Consider the following 18,835-nt stretch of genomic DNA (forward strand, 5'->3'; position numbering starts at 1 on the left):
CACCTTTTGGCAGTGCGGGCAGGGGAAGTTGTGAGTGGCGGTCTGCAGGTGGTGCTCCAGCGCCTCGGGAGTAGAGTATTTGTTGACACATTTGACACACCTACACGGAAAGGAGCATGAGAGGTGACAGAGCAGTGTGTGGAGGCTGGGCTGGCCCCACAGACACAGGAACCAGCTATTCTCCTCCTCCCAGGGCCAACACTAGGAGGCAAAATTCTACATTTAATTCATTCTTTTTTTTTTTTTTTTTTTTTAAATAGGCTCCACACCCAACTCATGACCTTGAGATCAAGAGTTGCATGCTTGGGGCGCCTTAAAGAAAAAAAAAAAAAGAAAGAGTTGCATGCTCTACTGACTGAGCCAGCCAGGCACCCTACGAGTCCTTAAAAATGAAAATCAACAATCAATCAATCAGTCAATCAATAAATAAGACCATGTCACATCCTTGCTTAGGGCCTACAAGGCTCTAGTGGCTTGACCACTCCTACCTGTCAGACTTCATCTTCCTCCACTGCCCACCTCACACTGCCCCAGCCACCTTGGCCTCCTTAATATTTGTTGAACACACCAAACTCTTTCCTACCTCAGGGCCATTTCACCTGCTGTTCCTGACAGCTGGAACACTCTTCCCCAAGTATTCCCTTGGGCAGCACCTTCTTCTCCTTCAGGTCTCACCTCAAATGTCACCTCCTTAGAGATGCCTTCCTTGACCATCCTGTCTCAAGCTGTCCCCTATGGCCCACCCCTGGGCACCCCCCAACTACATCACCCAGTTTTGTTTTCTTCTTAGCACTTACTATTTATAATTATTACTTACTTGTTTGCTTACTTGATTAGTATCTGTCTCTTTCACCAGCAATTGGGCTCTAGAGGCAGGGACCATATCTGTCCCATTCATAACCTGCTTGAAGCACCAGTGACAATCTGTTATATATGAAAGAGTCAGACAGACAAGGGTCCAGGCCTTGCACCTTCTTATTTCTGACCCTCAGTTTCCTCATCCATAAAATGGGGTAGGAATCCCAAATGGGCCTGCTTCTTGTTTATTCTTAAGATTGTCACAAGAATCAAAGGACACAACCGTGCCAAACAGCTCGTAAATCAAAACAGCATTATAAGTGTGGTCTCTACTCTTTTTTTAACACACTTTATTTTTTAAAGGTGTATTTATTTTTGAGAGAGAGAGTGCAAGTGGGGGAGGGGCAGAGACAGGGACAGAGGATCTAGTTGGCTCCACACTGACAGCAGGAGCCTAATATGGAGCCCAAACTCATGAACCGTGCGATCATGACCTGAGTCAAAGTTGGACGCTCAACCGACTAAGCCACCCAGGTGCCTCCGCAGTCTCTACTCTTAATATCACTGGTTAACAAGCCTTCAAAACAGCAGTTTCAGGTCATAAGCCACTCTGAAGAAAAGACCCCTCCAGTCTCCTGACTATAAAAACATTTGCCGGCAATGGGCCCATTTATGATGAGGTTCCAGTGAGGAATGCTCACAGGTAGGTGAGCAATTTGTGCCAAAAACAGAAACACGGGCCTGGACATCGGTACACCAGGGCCACCACGGGAAACCCACAGGCAGGCTGCATCTGTGGCAGGCCCAGGGGACCCCTTCAGACCACACTCTGAAAACCACAGGCTAAATGCCTCCAGATGGCAAGAAAGAAAGAGCAAGTCAGCTGGGAGCAGAGCTACTGGGGGGACAGAGACCTTGCAAACTGGTGAGATGGGAGAGGAACTTCATGGGCTTTAGCAATAAGGAGACACAGGTTTGTGTGGGAGGTATTTTAGCAATAAGCTCAAAATGCAATAAGCAATAATGCTTAGCAATAAGCATTAAAATTAAAACTCCCTGCCAGAAATGCCACCCTAAGTCATCCAAGGTAACATCCCCAGAGTGGGGGCAAACCAACGTCATGTGCCTGCTGATACGATGCGCTGAGGACTGAGCAGCACTTTGTGTGATGCCACTCCTGCATCTAACCTGAGGTCAAATCCGACAAACCCAAACCGAGGACATTCTACAAAATAACCAGCCTACACTCTTTAAAAATACCACAGTCTTAAAAGACAAAGACAGAGTGAGCAACTGTTCCAGCTTAAAGGAGGATAAAAAGACACAATAATTGAATGCAACGTGTGATCCTAGATGGGATCCCAGGCCAGAAAAAACATATTTTTCTTTGTCTATAAGGGATGTTATTGAAATAATAGGAGATTGTTGAATAAGGTCTATAGATTCGGCAACAGAACTGTATTGATTTAACTTTCTGATTTTGAGGGGCGCCTGGGTGGCGCAGTCGGTTAAGCGTCCGACTTCAGCCAGGTCACGATCTCGCGGTCCGTGAGTTCGAGCCCCGCGTCGGGCTCTGGGCTGATGGCTCAGAGCCTGGAGCCTGTTTCCGATTCTGTGTCTCCCTCTCTCTGACCCTCCCCCGTTCATGCTCTGTCTCTCTCTGTCCCAAAAATAAATAAACGTTGAAAAAAAAAAAAAATTAAAAAAAAAAAAAACTTTCTGATTTTGAGAACTACACAGCGCTTATGTAAGAGGGTGCCCTTATTTCTAGAAAATGTACACTAAAGACAAAGGGTAGAAGAGCATCATGCCAGCAAATAATCTTCAAATAGCTCAAAATATAATAAAGCAAATGTGGTAGAGTTAACAGTTGGGAAATCTGGGTGAAGGATATTTTTTTTCTGGAAGTCTGAAATTATGTCAAAGTAAGTTCCTGAAAATGACTGTCTGTGGTATGGGGAAGGGGGTGAGGATAGATGGGGAATCCCTTTTCATCCTATGCCCATTTTTAGTTCATAAATATTGCACTGTATGCACATAATTATTTTTTGAAGTCGGTAATCAATCTTTTTTAAAGCCCTCATTGATCTTTTTTAAAAGAAATTTTACTATTAAATACTATTTTTTTAATTAAAAAATTTTTTTTAATGTTTAGTTTTGAGAGAGAGAGAGACAGCAGGTGAGTGGGGGAGGAGCAGAGAGAGAGAGGGAGACACAGAATCTGAGCTGTCAGCACAGAGCCTGATGCGGGACTCAAACCCACGAACCGCAAGGTGAAGTCAGATGCTTAACCAACTGAGCCACCCAGGCGCCCCTATTTTTTTTTTTTTTTTTAAGTAATCTCTCCAGTCAACATGGGGCTCAAACTCATGACTCTGAGATCAAGAGTCAGGCACTCTTCCGACTGAGCCAGCTAGGCGCCCCTCCTCCATTGATCTTTGACCTGCAAAAGCACTTTTAGAAACTTATTATTTTTTTTAATGTTTATTTATTTTGAGAGAGAGGGGTAGAGAACCAGCAGGGGAGGGGCAGAGAGAGGAGGAGACAGAGAATCCCAAGCAGGCTCCACACTGTGTGTGCGGAGCCCAATGCAGGGTCCCAACTCATGAACTGTGAAATCATGACCTGAGCAGAAATCAAGAGTCAGACACTTAACTGACTGAGCTACCCTGGCATCCGTAGGAACTTATTTACAAGTGAGCAAACATGTATGTCCAAAGTTGTTCTCTGTAGTGTTGTTTGTAATAATGACAAACTGGAAAAAAACCCAACTATCCTGCAATAAAGGACCAGTTACATAAATTTGGCATGTACAACCGAATACCAAGGAGCCATTTAAAAGGATGAGGCAGGGGCACCTCAGTGGCTCAGTCGGTTAAGTGTCCACCTCTTTTATTTATTTATTAAAAAAATTTTTTTTTATGTTTTATTTTATTTTAGAGGGAGAGAGAGAGAGAGAGAGAGAGAGAGACAGAGACAGAGTGCAAGCAGGGGAGGGGCAGAGAGAGAGGGAGACACAGAATCTGAAGCAGGCTCTGAGCTGTCAGCACAGAGGCTGATGTGGGGCTCGAACTCACCAACCGTGAGATCATGACCCGAGCCAAAGTCGGACGCTTAACCAACTAAGCCACCCAGGGGCCCAAGTGTCCAACTCTTAAACTTGGTTCAGACCTTGATCTCAGGGTCATGGGTTCAAGCCCTGCATTGGGCTTTGCGCTGAGCATGGAGCCTCTTAAAAATAAAAAATAAAAAAAAAATAAAGAGATGAGGCAGGTCTGTTTGTGCCGAGAAGCAAAGATATCCGTATTATGGTTGTGATAACACACACCATGTGTATATACAGTGATCACATCACGTTTCAGTTTGTCAGAAGTTGTGGGACAGGAAGACGGCACGGTGAATTTTCACCGAAGTCAGTAACTGTGTTTGGGATGACCTGACTCACATACAGCCTGTGACAGTTCTACCTCTAAATGTGCTTAGTACTGACACAGATCAAATAACATGTATCAAGAAGTTAAAAGGGATTATCTTTGCATGGCAGGGGGTTTTGTTTTTTTGAGTTTTTTTTGTGCAATTAAAAAAAATCTTTTTCTCTGCATTGAATGTGGATAACTTTTGTAAATAGAAAAAAAAAAATCAATAGGTGCACCTGGGTGGTTGGTTAAGCGTCCGACTTTGGCTCAGGTCATGATCTCACGGCTTGTGAGTTTGAGCCCCACTTCGGGCTCTGTGTTGACAGCCCAGAGTCTGCTTGGGATTCTCTCTCTCCTTCTCTCTCTGCCCCTCCCCTGCTCACACACACTCTCTCTCAAAAATAAATAAATAAACTTTAAAAAATGCCCTCTCTTTGCTATAAAAAATAATAATAAAAAATTTTTACAAAGAAAAAAAAACAATAAATCTTACTTTTAAAAGGAAAAAATCAATATATAGCACATATATAGTGGCACACATAAAATTCAGTTGAGGGGCTTGGGGTTTGGGAAGGCACCATAGGCAGGCCAAGGCAATGTGGTCCAAAGGGAGCAGAGCAGAGAGACCAATGTGGCCTGGGACCCTGAAAATAGTATGAAGCCACTCTACTTGCCCAAACATTACTGTGAAACAGAAATAAATTCTCACTTCACTTATGCCACAGTTATTTGGAGTCTCTATTGCATGCAACCAAACCTATATCTAAATTGTACAAATAATGATAATTGCAGCAATGACATTTATTGAGCACCTACTCTGTTCCAGGTATCATGTCTAAGAGCCTCATAGTCGTCTTAACTAGTCCTCATAAATAATCCCACACAGTAGGCACTATAGTGATCCCCATCTCACAGATGAGGACACAGAGGGTCAGAGTGGCCAAATACCTTGCCAAGGTCATCTACTGGGCATGTAGTCAAGCTGGGATTTGAGCACAGACAGGTGGCTCCGGAGCCCTTATCATTATTACTCAAGACACCACACCATTCTCGGGCCATCCAGATGGTGGCCTGCCACGGCAGGCCTTAACTTTTGGGCCGGAGTTTCAATGGCTACAAAGGGTTAGTGGCACTGTAACCCTTGTAAGAGAACCTAGGAGAAGAAATTGACTGTAGACACAGAGCCATTAGTACTGGGCTCAACCCAAGACCAGAGCTGTGAGGCTTCCAAGGTTCCAGACAAGAGTTTGAATCTCAGCTCTGTGCTGACATTGTTACTCTGGTGGGCAAGTCATTTCTCCCTGAGACTGTGTGTCCTTATCTTCAAAATGGGGAGAACACCACTGCTATGAACTGAACTGTGACCCTCCAAAAATTGTTATGTTGAAGCCCTGACCCTCAATGTGATGGTATTTACAGATAGGACCTTTGGGGGTGATTATGTTTAGATGAGATCATGAGGGTGGGGTCCTCGTCATTGACAGAGTGCCCTTATAAGAAGACCATGTGTCTGTGGTATCGTGTTATGGCAGCCGGAGCTGACTAATATGACCACTAACCTCCCAGGATTGCAGGGATCAATATCCCTAAGACAGAGCCTGGCCCCTAGTAGATGTTCCCTTCCTTTTATTTGGCTTCTCACTCCAGAGAGCCACACGGCCACAGGAACTCACAGATAATCAACAAACTGATAGGGCAAAAGCAAAATAAAATGCCCCTTGAGTATAAAAGGGAATTACCCATCACTAACTAGAAATCTCCACCCCTTAACTGGCCAAAGCTTTGTCTGGTTTCCTGCCTCTCTGGCTCCACTTCCCAATCGCCCCCAGGCAAGCTGCCCTACACCCATTTCAGTCCCAGTGCTCCCGCTAATTTCTCAAAACTTTTGTGATTTCTGCAAGGCCCTTCATATCCTGGCCCTAATTTCTAAACATCCCCTGGGCTACATCTAAACATCCTCTCTCACTTTAACTCTACACAACAATCATTCTAAACCACTTGCTGTTTTATTTTATATCTCCACACTTGCTGTTCCTCCTGCTAGGAATGCACTCTACCCTACTGTCTACTTGGCAAACTCCTATTCGTCCTTCAAAACTCGGTTCAGATATCACCGCTTCAGGGATACCTTCCCTGCGCTACATCCCACTGTGGTACTTCTCTATCTCATATCTACATGTATGTTAGCATTTTATCAGAGTATATGGTAAGCACATTTACACACTCATCCCCCTAAGAAGCCTGTGCATTCTAAACTCAAGGGCTGTATTTACTTATCTCTGAACCCGAGAAGTATCTCCCAGGAGTTATGCCTCACTAACAGAGGTTATCAGCCAAATCCCTATAGGTACAAGTTTGTACAGAGAAGCAAAACCATTCCAACATGAAAATATTCACTGAGAACTGGGAGAAGTGCCCAGACAAATACCCCTCTTTGCTTATCACTAACATCTATTCCCATGTACTACATGCCAGGTTTTATGAGGCAGCTGCTACCAGAAGTCACAGGGCAAATGCACAGCAAAATGACTGCAGGGCAAAATTGTGGGATTTCCCAAAGTCATGAAAGTGATGTTGGGTGTATGCAGATAACTAAAGAGAGTCTGGAAAAGGGACCAGAAAACCACCAAGAGAAACTCAGTGAGGATGGTCACAGGACTGCTAGCTCCGATGAGAATGATCTGAAGATCCAAGGATGAAACGCATGTGGCCAGACCCCTATGACTGCAACAGAAGACTAAAATGCTGTAAAGGATTGTCAGAAAGAATTACCCCAAACGAGATCTACACTTGGTTCATTCCCTGTCCACCCTAAGAATCAGCATAGAGCTGCAACTTTAACCCGCATTTTATAGATTATAAAAACAAATGCATCTTGTTTTTATGATTTTGGCTTTCCAACATGTGCTTTCTCATTCCGTTGCATTCGACGAATCTGGGTATCATTCTGACTGTAACCTAAATTTTGTACATTATTAGACAAACTAATACTTTCACAATATTTTTAGTTTAGAGGGGAAAAAATCCACACTTTTCCCCCCATGAAGGAAAAAATATTGGTTTCTCCTTTTTAAGATTATTTTTTAGGATAAACATCTGCCAAGTTGAAGAATGACAGGAGGGCCAGCATCTGTTCCCACGGGTCCTTAGCAGTCAGAACCACCGAGGCCACTGGCCCTCAGGGTCCCCACAGGGAGACGGGGTACGGGCAGTGGGAGGGCACGTACTTGTAGATGGCGCTGTCCTTCTTGGGGCTGTGCTGTGGCAGGAGGCTGTGGGAGTACTGGTGCACGCCCAGGTCGTACAGCGAGGGGAAGTCCTTGCCACAGAGGTGGCAGCGGTAGCTCAGCTCCTCCTGGTGGCTCTTGATGTGCTCCAGAAATGTGTCGAGCTTCGGGAAGGTCTGCGCACAGCTTTTGACCACACACTTGTACACCTTGGGGGAAGATACAGGGCAGGGGAGGCAGGCTGTTCCCCCACTCTCCTGCTGCCGGAGCCCTGTTTTATTTTGATTGTAGTCCTCTCTCTGTAGCCAGTCATAAGGGCCCCATTACCCTTCCCTCAGGCTCTGTGTGACCTTGCTAGATTTAGAAAAATTACCCCAAACCTGGAAATACAGTAAAAGGACGACATCGTGTCCTCCCATTGTTGTACTAGAGTGGTGGCTCTCCGACTTGAGTCCATCACAGTGACAGATTGCTGGGTGCCACCCCCAGAGCATCCGATTCAGCAGGTCTGAGTGGCCTGAATACGTGGCATTCCTAACATGTGCCCAGGAAACGCTGAAGCTGCTGCTCTGGGAACCTCACTCTGAGCAGTGCTATCTAACAAGCCTGCCTATGGCCCTCTCGCTCTCCGGGGGATGGGTCTCGTTTTGACTATTTACTATTGATTAGGATCCAGACTCTATAGTTAAATTTTTACTTGTAGAAAACAGATTCGATGTAAATGATTTTTGTCAAGCAGAAAGGGTAACCCCAAAGGTCATGGGCTTTACTGCCGTCTAGGACATTAACCAGATTTGCATCTACCTTAGCAATCTTTTCTGAATATTCCCTTTTTTCACTGACATAATTATACACAGGTATAAATACCAAAGTCTCATATCCTCTTTTGAACTGGCTTTGTCATCCTTCCAGTTTCCTTATTAACGAGTTCTGTAAAATTCTGGCTTATGTTCACTATGTCATTCACTTGAAAATTATATTTTTAAACTTTGAAAAGTATACCTTCTTTTAACGTTTATTTATTTATTTTTGAGGGAGGGAGGGAAGGAGGAAGGGAGAGGGAGAGAGAGAGAGAGAAAGAGAGAGAGAGAGCGCGACCGAGCACACAAGCGTGAGCTGGGGAGGGGTAGAGAGGGAGAGAAAGAATCTCAAGCAGGTTCCTTGCTGCCAGCGCAGAGCTTGATGTGGGGCTCGAACCCATGAACTGTGAGCTCATGACCTGAGCCAAAATCAAGAGTTGGACGGACTGAGCCACCCAGGTGCCCCCAAAATTATACTTTGACAAATATATTCCTGACTGCCTACACAATCCCACATGTTCCTTCTTCCTAACAAAGTGAATCCTGATTTGTTCAGAGTGGCAACATGCCCAGTTAAAACACTTGATCTCCCTGGCTCCCTTTCATCTAGTGTCAGCCATCTGCATCCTTTCTTGCCAGTGATATGCAGGCAGTGGTCTTTAGGGAAGGGATTACTTCCAGAACAAAAAAGGCAAAGGCTTCCTAGGAGAAATCCCCTCTGCTTTTCTCAATTGTCCTGACTGGAATCCAGATGTGATGACTGGAGATACAGCAGCCACTACGCAACCTTGAGGAGAGAAGTCACATGCTAAGAATGGTAGGGCTGAAAACTAGGGGAAGCCTGAGTCTATGATGACATATCTGACCTGCTATATAAGCCCAACATTGACTACTTACAGCTTTTTATAACATGAGGGAAGTAAAACCTTAACTAGTAAGCTAGTTGTCTTATTATTTGCAAGTAATAATGAATTCCTAAGTGACTGAGTGCATGCACTAGCTCCAACTAATGAGAGATCTACAGAGGGCTTCTAGGAAATTTTCTTGCCCCTAAAAAAGGCACAGAGAAGCGAGCCCCTTTTTGCTCATGGGTAACACTGTATCTGGACTGCTGCCTAGAAAGAGTGACTACCATCCCACAACCACAGATAAGCCATCAGTAGAGAACAAGGTCATACCCTGAGATGGCAGAGACAAGAGTGGGAAGGACACAGAGTCCCTGCTGTTGGATTGAGTCAACTGTTTCAGGCCTGGAGCTGCCCAATCTTGTATTTTTTTGTTATGTGCAATGATAAACCTCTCAATTGTGTTAGCAGTCTGAGTCAAAGTTTCCTATGATTTGCCCCATGGGTATCCTAACTTAATTTCATCAACCCCCCTGCTGGGAATCAATCCTAAGGTATAAGCCAGAGATTTGGATGAATATTTGATTACAGTGTTGCTCACTGTAGTTTTGTTTACAATAGCAAAATACAGTTAATATCCAAAATGTTAAAACAATGGGATTTTTAAAAGTACAACTGTTAAAAATTATGTTTTTTAAAATTAGCAACGTGAGAAAATTCTCAGAAGATAAAATTAGGTTAAAAAATAGAAAGCACAAATCTCAAGAGAATTTATGCTTATTAAAAAAAAAAAATCTCGTGGCACCTAGGTGGCTCAGTCAGTTGAGCGTCTGACTTTGGCTCAGGTCATGATCTCGTGGTTCATGAGTTTGAGTTCTGCATCTAGCTTTATGCTGACAGCTCAGAGCCTGGAGCCTGCTTCAGAGTCTCTGTACCCCCGTCTCTCTGCCCCTTCCTTGTGCATGCTCTCTCTCTCTCTCTCTCAAAAATAAACAAATGCTAAAAAAAAAAAAAATTAAAAAAAAAATCTCAAAAGGCCCTGTATGGATGATTCCATTTGTACAACGTTCTCAAAATGACAAACTCACGAAGATAGAGAACTGATTAGTGGCTTCCAGAAGTTAAAGATGTTAGGGAAGAGGAGAGTAGGTGTAACTAATGAGCGGTGGCACAAGGAAGGTCTTTGTGGTGATGGAATAGTTCCGTACCGTGATGGCAGTGGTGGTTACACAAACCTGCAAACCTGCACAGGTGGTAAAATGGCACAGAACCATACACATACTGCATACCAATGTCAGTTTCCTAGTTTCGGTATCATGTTGTCGTTATGTAACATGTAACCACCAAGGGAAACTGACTGAAGGGCATAAGGGACATCTCGGTACCATCTTTGCAACTTCCTATGAATCTATAATTCATCCAAAAGAAAAAGCTTAAAAAAAAAAAGCTATCAGAAAAAAAAGCACAATTCAAAATAAGATGTGTAGACCAATCCCAATTATAATAGCAATAATACCCCAGGAGCTCCACAAAATATGCTGGATTTTGTGCTGCATTCTTGGGATGGTGCATTGCAAGGTGGTTACTGACATAGGGTTTGGCTTTGAACCCTGACCCAGTCAGTTACTGGCAGTGTGACTCTGGATGGGTCATCACCCCTCTGGGCCTCAGTTTCTTCATCTGTGTATACTGAAAATGCCTATCTCTAAGGTTGTTATGAAGATTAAATAAAATATTGAATGTAAAGCACTTAGCAGGGTGCCCAGCATATAATAAATGAATTCTTTTAACCTATACATTCTTTAGATTTTTCTGAATTTTCTAATTCTACATTGGATACATGATACTTTTATAAGAAGAAAAAAATAACAACAAAACTTATTTTAAAAAATAAAGACTGGAATAGAGTTACTATATAATCTAGCAATTCCACACCTAGGTTGATACCCAAGAGAACTGAAAATGTATGTTTAGACAAAACTTGTACACAAATGTCCATGGAAGCGTTAGTCACAATAGCCAAAAAGCAGAAACAACCCAAATGTCCATTAACTGATGAAAAGATAAACAAAATGTGCTATGGCCATATAATGGAATATTATTCTACCATAAAAATGAAGTACCAATACATGCTAATACATGGGTGAACCTTAAAAACATGATGTCAAAAGGCCAAATATCATTTGATTCCATTTATATTAAATGTCCAGGGGCGCCTGGGTGGCGCAGTCGGTTAAGCGTCCGACTTCAGCCAGGTCACGATCTCGCGGTCCGTGAGTTCGAGCCCCGCGTCGGGCTCTGGGCTGATGGCTCAGAGCCTGGAGCCTGTTTCCGATTCTGTGTCTCCCTCTCTCTCTGCCCCTCCCCTGTTCATGCTCTGTCTCTCTCTGTCCCAAAAATAAATAAACGTTGAAAAAAAAAAATTTTTTTAAATGTCCAGAATAGGCGAATCCATAGAGACAAAGAATAGTTTTAGTGGTTGCCAGGGACTGGGGAAAGGGGGGAGTGGCAGCTAATGGGTATAGGGCTTCTTTTTGGGATGATGATAATATTCTGGAATTAGATAGTGGTGATGGATGCACAAATTTATCAATAAACTGAAAACCACTGAAGTGTACATTTCAAAAAAGGTGAATTTGGGTGGCTCAGTCAGTTAAGCGTCCAACTTTGGCTCTGGTCACGATCTAGTGGCTTGTGGGTTCCACCTCGTGTCGGGTTCTGTGCTGACGGCTCAGAGCCTGGAGCCTGCATCGGATTCTGTGTCTCCCTCTCTCTGTCCTTCCCCTGCTCACACTCTGTCTTTCTCTCAAAAATAAATAAACATTAAAATTAAAAAAAAAAAAAAAAGCCTGTGGTCCTATATCCCCATGGGTAGGTTTTTAGACATTAAAGTTTCTTGGGGTATTAAGAATTTTTCTCATGTCCAATTCCTCCATTATATGACCCCTAATAAGAGATGGGCTTCCTTCCTTGGCCTCACACCATAATGGCCCAGGGAACTAGCCCCACCCAGCGAGGGGAAGCTTGGCCTGCCTATCCCGGTGGTTAGATGGTAGCTCCCGGCAACTGAGGCCCACTCCCGTCCCTCTCTGGGCAGTGTTCAAGACCTCAGCAGCAGCCAGTGCTCACAACTAGGGTGGCTGTGGCCTCCCGCTGCCCACCACTCACCTACCTGCTCATTCTTATGCTGGGTCATGTGGGACTTGAGCTGGAAGTAGGTGCTGAACTTGCTGGGGCAGAACTGGCACAGGTAGGAGCTATCGATGAGGACCACCTGCTTGGCCTCCAGCTTGTCCCCCTCATCCTCACCTGCTGTGGGCAAGGCCTGGGGCTGTGGGGCACCCGACAGGGTCTGGCCCAAACCTGTGGAGCAAACCAGGGAAGGAAGTCACTGACAAGTGCAGAAGAAGAGTCAGGACAGACAGTCTGCCACGCATACTTGCCATCCCTCCTTTCATGTGATGCCCCATTTTATACATAAAGTAGACTGAAGCCCAGAGAGGTCAAGGAGATTGCCCAAGGTCACACAGCTAGGAATAAAACCCATGAAGCTTCCAAAGATAGGTATGGGAACGATGGTATTCCCCACTTCCACCTACCTGTGTTTTCCTCGTCCTCCTGCCTGCTGGGGTTGAGGGCCATGACCTGTACAGTTACAGAGTTGCGAGAGACAGTGCCACCACTACGCCCTGGGGGCCACACCTTATGAGTCTGCATGTGTTTCTTGACATTAGACTTCTGGGCAAAGGCACGGCCACATGCAATGCATTGGAAGGGCTTCTCACCGGTGTGGCTGTAGGAAACAAAGCTTGTCAGCACCTTACGTAGGAATCGGGATGTGACCTCAACATAGGAGCTCACAGCCCCCAACAAGGCCCACACAGAGATGCTGTCGGCCATCATTCTTGACACCATGAAGTCAAGCCCTCTTGCTGAGGCAGGCAGGCCAGAGACAGAAAGATCCCGGGCTCTTGGTGACATTACTGAGTTACTGAGTCAACCAGCCCTGGAGCTGACCTTCTCTGTGGCCATCTCATACCGTGAAAGAAAACATTTCCTAACTGGTTAAGCCCATCCAAGTAGGGATTTATGGTTATTATTATTTAAATGTTTATTTATTTTTGAGAGGGAGAGAAAGAAAGAGAAGGCGAGCAGGGGCGGGGGCGGGGGGCAGTGAGAGACTGGGACAGAGGATCTGAAGCAGACTCTGTGCTGACAGCAGAGAGCCCGATTCGGGGCTTGAACTCACCAACTGTGAGATCATGACCTGAGCCGAAGTCAGATGCTTAACCAACTGAGCCACCCAGGCGCCCCTAAATAGGGATTTATTATTTGAAGGAGAAATAGCATAGTCACAGCACAGCATTTGTATCATTATTTAGCATTTTCCTTCAAATCAACCCACTTTTTTAAAACTCAAAATAATTTAAAAATTGAGCTTCCTGTTGTTATTGTATATGGAAAACCACTTGTCATAAATACAAAGTAACCAAAAAAATGCAACAATTTAAAAAACAGTATTGTTAAGACCCAAAGCTGCACTGTCCAGTAAGGTTGACACAAGCCACACAGGATGATTTAAATTTAAAAGAAAAAATTCCATTTCTTAGTCATACTGGCCACATTTCAAGTGCTCAACAGCCATACGTGGTTATTGGCTACTCTACTGGGTACAGTGCCAATTTGGGCATTTCCATCACTGCAGAAAGTTCTATTGAACACACTAGTGTGGACGAGTGGGTCTCAACCGCGTTTGATTTTGCCCTTCAGAGGACATTCAGCAATGTCTGGGGACATTTCAGGTTGTTACAGGTGAGGTGTGAGTGGTGTCGCTGGCATCTAATTCATGTTAGAGGTCAGGGATGCAGCTAAACGCTCTGCCAGGCACAGGTTAGCCCCTCACAGAAAAGAATGATGTGATGTAAAACGTCAACAGTGCCAAGGCCGAGACGCCCTAGTCTAGTGAGAAGCTGCTGCCTGCCATGACTGGAATCTGAGCCTGTGCACGTGCACACGCATCCACGTACTCTCTCCTTCTCTCTCTCTTTGCTATAAAACACGAGCAAGTATAGGAGAGGCATTCAGGACAGACTAGCACCAGACTGAGGCTTTCTCCTTTGACTCTCTAAGGACTGAAAGAAACCAAAAAGCGAATACTTGAATAATTTCCTGTATCCTTCAGAACTCCCAACACCATATCCACAAACCACCTAAAATCATCTCAGGTACCAATGCAACTCGTTCTGTGAGAAACACCAAATAAGTTCACCCCTCCACTTCACAGATGGAAAAACCCGGGCCCAGAGGGGCTCCCTGTGTGTTCTTGGGACAGGAGGGATCACGGTTTGTCCCGAGTGAGCAGAACTCATAGTCCTATTCGCAGATCATGGCAGCTCTTGAGGTCGGTCCTTTCTGCAGAGGTGAGGACTGAGGCACCCCTCACACTTGTGAAGGTCCTACAGTTCAAGTACATTTCTCCCCTTACCTCGCCCCACTCGGACTGTCCCCACTAGAGCGGACGGGCCCTACAGCTTTCACAGATCCCCCCTGCTGCTCCCAACAGCAGAGGGAAAACCATCCTGACTTGGCCCAATGGTCTGAGAACCACGACAGGATGGATGGGGCCTTGGTCACCACCCTGGCCAAGGGGCCTGGGCGGGGAGCCTTGCTTCTACTGTGGATGCCCTCCCACCGCCCCCGCCAGAGCCACCTGGCCCACCACACCCGGTGGTACCTGCGGATGTGCTGCTGAAGGTCGAAGTTTTTGGTGAACGACTTGTCACAGTATGAGCACTTGAGTTTCTGAGCCTTTGGCTTCCCTGCAGCTGAAAAACAAGGTGGGGGAAGGGGAAGGTGAGGCTGGGGGTACAACTGAGGGCAACAAGAGCAGCCTCCTGACACTCTACCCCTTGGGCCTGGGGCCAGAAAGCCCAGACTCTGGGAGGTCCAGATCCCCAAATGCACGGGATGGAGCACAGGTGAGCCTCTCACAGTGCCTGGAGGAGGAAAGCCCAGGACATGCTCTGGCTGGAAGAGAGAGAACAACCCCCAAAAGGCTCCCCTCTGCCCTAGGATAAAAGCCAACCTCTCTGCTGGGGCCTATAGGGCTATGCATCCTCTGCTTCCTGCTAACCTCATCGTTCTCTCCATCCAGCTGCGGTGGGCTCCTTCTAACCCTGAAAGACCTCAGGCATGGTCCCACCTCAGGGCTTTTACACCAGCTATTCCCCCTTGCCTGGTGTGCTCATCCCTCAGAGGGCCACAAAGCTGCTTCCTTCTCATCCCTAGATGGATAGGTAGCAGCATTTTCTAGTCTCTCCCCAGTATTCTCAGTCATAGAACCCTGTCAATCTCCTGCCTGGAGCAACCCATAAACGGTTATCCTGTTTTCCCTGTCTGTCTCTTCCATTTACTGTAACGGAGGTCAGAGAAATCATGGACCACAATGCTGGATCCTCAGTACCTGACGCTGACTCTGATACACAGATATTTACGAAAGGAAGGTTGGAGGTAGTTGACTGGAAAGCCCCTGAAAAATTCTTGATTTCTGTGTCCTCCCTCTCCACCACCACTTTCTGACACTGCTCCTGTCCCTTGCTAGCATCTCTGAACGGGCGACAGACATTGTTGCTTGCCTGCCTGATATCCACTGCCCCCCTTTGCTCCTCATAAATCCCCTGCATAATGGGAACATCAGTGTTCCTGGCTAAAAGTGACACTTCAGCTTCTTTTACAGCTAGACAGGGTCATGTGATTAAGTTGAGACCAATGAGATGTAAATAAAAGCATCATGCAGAAATTCTCGAAGCTGGGAGATGCCCCTTTTATCCTTCTTACTGCCTGGAATATGAAATTGATGACTGGAACTCCAGCAGCCATATTAGTCAATGAGGCACCCTGATAACAGAAGCTCTGCTCTAGTGACAGCAGAGCAGAAAGACAGAAATGTGGGGGCCTGATGACCATATAGGCACACAATTTCCAGACTGCCTGCCACTGGTCTCATTTTGCACAGGCAAAAAAATAAATAAATAAAACTCTATCATTTTAAAGTCACTCTAATTTGGATTTTCCATTACATGCAACCAAACTCAATCCTAACCATCATAAAAGGAAAGACCAGAACTAAGCAGCCTTATGGACAGGATAATGCTGAGGAAAGATGCCCATCACAGGCTGCAGGCCCACCTTCTGGGAGTCCACTGGCACCTTTGGCCCTTCGGGTCTTCAGCGTTGGTGGGGAGTCAAAGGTGGCCACCGTGCCCCCAGTGGCGCTGGTCATGGGGGCGGCAGGGTTTGGTCCTTTCGGTTTGAATCCCTGTTTGCCGGGGCTGTAAACCGGAGGGGTGGGGTATACTGGAGCCTCCACACACTGGTTTGGCACCTAGAAGGACAGCACAATTAGGGAGAGAGGCCTGGGAAGGATGGAGAAGAGCTGTACCAGCCAGGGGGACGCTCACTGTAGCCCTGGCTAATCTCAGCCACTTCCCGCCTACATCACCATCCTAATCCCTTAGAACTTCATGGAGCCAGTAGGCTAGAAGCAGCGTTGGAGCCAGGCCATCTGGGTTCAAATGATGCTGATTCTGCCACTTATTTTCTAAGTGACCTTGGGCAAGTCTTTCAACATCTCTGTCTCAGCTTGACATCTGTAAAATGGGGATAATCAGAGTGTTCCTCTCGCTGGGTTGTTGTGAGGTTAGATGAGTTAACATGTAAAAAGCTTAGAACGGTGCCTGACATATGGTAAAGACTCAATAAACATTAGCTGCTCTTATTGCCATTGCTACTGTTGCCAGCAGCAGTTTGTTAGCACAGGAGAACCAGGAAGTCAGGAGGGGCTGCGCCCTCATCAGCAATCCCCTCCCTAACTGACCCTGCCTGATGCCACACCAGCCAGCAGCTCTCAACTGAGAACTGACATACCAAATAAATTCTGAGCCACTCAAACCTAGTTAACACTAAGCTTACATCATGACACTGGGGCACTATGAAGAATTCATTAATTCAGTGATGTACTCCTCATTCATTGGTTTTTCCAGGCTGGCCTATCCAAAATTTCACTCCCTAGCCTTCTCTGCTTTATTTTTCTCTGTAGATTTACCGCTAGCAAATTATGTATTTTACTCACTCATCTATTACCTGCCTAGTTCCGTGAAGGCAGGGACTTTTGGTCTACTTTTATTTAGTCCTCAAAGCCTGGAGTAATCCTTGGCACAAAATAGGCATTCAATAAATATTTTTGAATCCATGAATTCATGTATGGATTATAACATAATGATATATAAGAAACACATACTTGTTCATTCAGATGACCAAAATATGTTTGTCACATATACTTGGTCTTCATCCACAGTTCCTGGAAATGCTTCAGAGCCATAAAAGTGAAATAGGTGTCTTCTTTTTTTTGTCTTATTATTAATGAAAGTGACTTTTTTTTTTTTTTTTTAACAAAAGTGACTTTTGGCCCTGACCCAAGGGTGGGGGGCTGGTTGCCAAGAGGACCAACCACATGACTGATGGGTTGGAACATTCAGTCCCAAACCCCAACCTCTGGGGAGTGAGGAAGGGCTGGAGGTTGAATCAGCCAATAGCCAATGACTTAACCGTGACTATGTAACAAAGCCTCATAAAAATCCCAAAGGACTGGGTTTGGACATCTTCCAGGCTGATGAACATAGGGAAGTGTGGAGGGAGTGGCACAACCAGAGAGGGCACAGAAGATCCACTTCCCTTTCCCCACACCTCACCCTATGTGTCTCTTCATTGAGATGTTGATTCATTATCTTTTATTACATCCTTTAACAAACTGGCAAATGTAAATGTTCCCCTGAGTCCCATGAGCTGCTCTAGCAAATTAACAGAACCTAAGGAGGAGGTCGCTGGAACCTCCAATCTGTAGCCTGTCCGTCAGAAGCACAGGTTGCTTGCAACGGGATAAAGTGAGGGTGAGGGCAGTCTTGCAGGACTGAACCCTTAACCTGTGGAATCTGCTGTGATCTCTGGGCTTATGACATCAGAATTGAGTTGAATTGTTAGACACTGCACTGGTGTCTGAGAATTGCTTGGCATTGGCTGGGGCGGGTGGAGGGGGACCCCACCCAGCTTTGGAATTGGGTCCAGGAACCAAAAGAGTTGACATCAGTAGATGTATGTATTGGGCATCTGATATGGTACCAGTAGGTGCTTCTGTTGGATCTTGTCTGTTGGCCCTTGGCACCATTCTTACACCCTTCCATGCCCTCCCCTGATACGTGCATTCCCAGACTCCCTTGCCAGCAAGGTTCTGAGCATAGATTAGGTTCTGCCCATGAGAAGCACCTGCATGAGATTTGGAAGGCAGAGGGGAAGTAGAAACTGCTTTCCCCAGGCAGCCGTGGTGGGAGACAAGGTTTGCAGTCCTGAGTGTTGGAGGGGCTGGCTGAACTCTACATTCCCTTCCTGGCCACCAGCCTCAAGGATGGCAGGGCAGCAACAGAATCCTAAAGCTTCCCCACCTCTGGGCGCAGCAGTAGCTTCCTGGCCCTCTGGGCCAAGCAACAACCGTGAACCTGAAAATCAGTGCCGCTCGCCCACTCTGCCTTTTGCTCCATCTAGCCCTTCTGAAGTCAGCTTTGTAAGCACCTTTTTGTATTAAATCCCTCTGCCAGAAATACCTAGAAGGGTTCCTACTTTCCTGACCAATACAGCACTCAGTAAATAGGTATCACATGGATGAATTCACCTTTCATTACTGAGAAATTATGTGA

At 45.7% G+C, this 18,835-nt stretch overlaps 1 protein-coding gene across 3 annotated transcripts in view; it reads right to left on the reverse strand.

Annotated features, from left to right (window-relative positions):
• ZNF341 (zinc finger protein 341) overlaps positions 1-18,835 on the reverse strand; it is a 46,417-nt gene that overhangs the window by 11,224 nt on the left and 16,358 nt on the right. For all 3 annotated transcript variants that reach the window (XM_045444860.1, XM_045444859.1, XM_045444858.1), the window contains 6 exons: positions 16,275-16,470; positions 14,821-14,911; positions 12,686-12,879; positions 12,259-12,449; positions 7,442-7,650; positions 4-100 (listed from right to left, as the gene is read on the reverse strand). In XM_045444860.1, coding sequence (XP_045300816.1) covers positions 4-100; positions 7,442-7,650; positions 12,259-12,449; positions 12,686-12,879; positions 14,821-14,911; positions 16,275-16,470 — 978 coding nt within the window. The remainder of the gene's footprint in view (positions 1-3; positions 101-7,441; positions 7,651-12,258; positions 12,450-12,685; positions 12,880-14,820; positions 14,912-16,274; positions 16,471-18,835) is intronic.

Source organism: Leopardus geoffroyi, chromosome A3 (assembly GCF_018350155.1).
Source record: "Leopardus geoffroyi isolate Oge1 chromosome A3, O.geoffroyi_Oge1_pat1.0, whole genome shotgun sequence".
NCBI lineage: Eukaryota > Metazoa > Chordata > Mammalia > Carnivora > Felidae > Leopardus > Leopardus geoffroyi.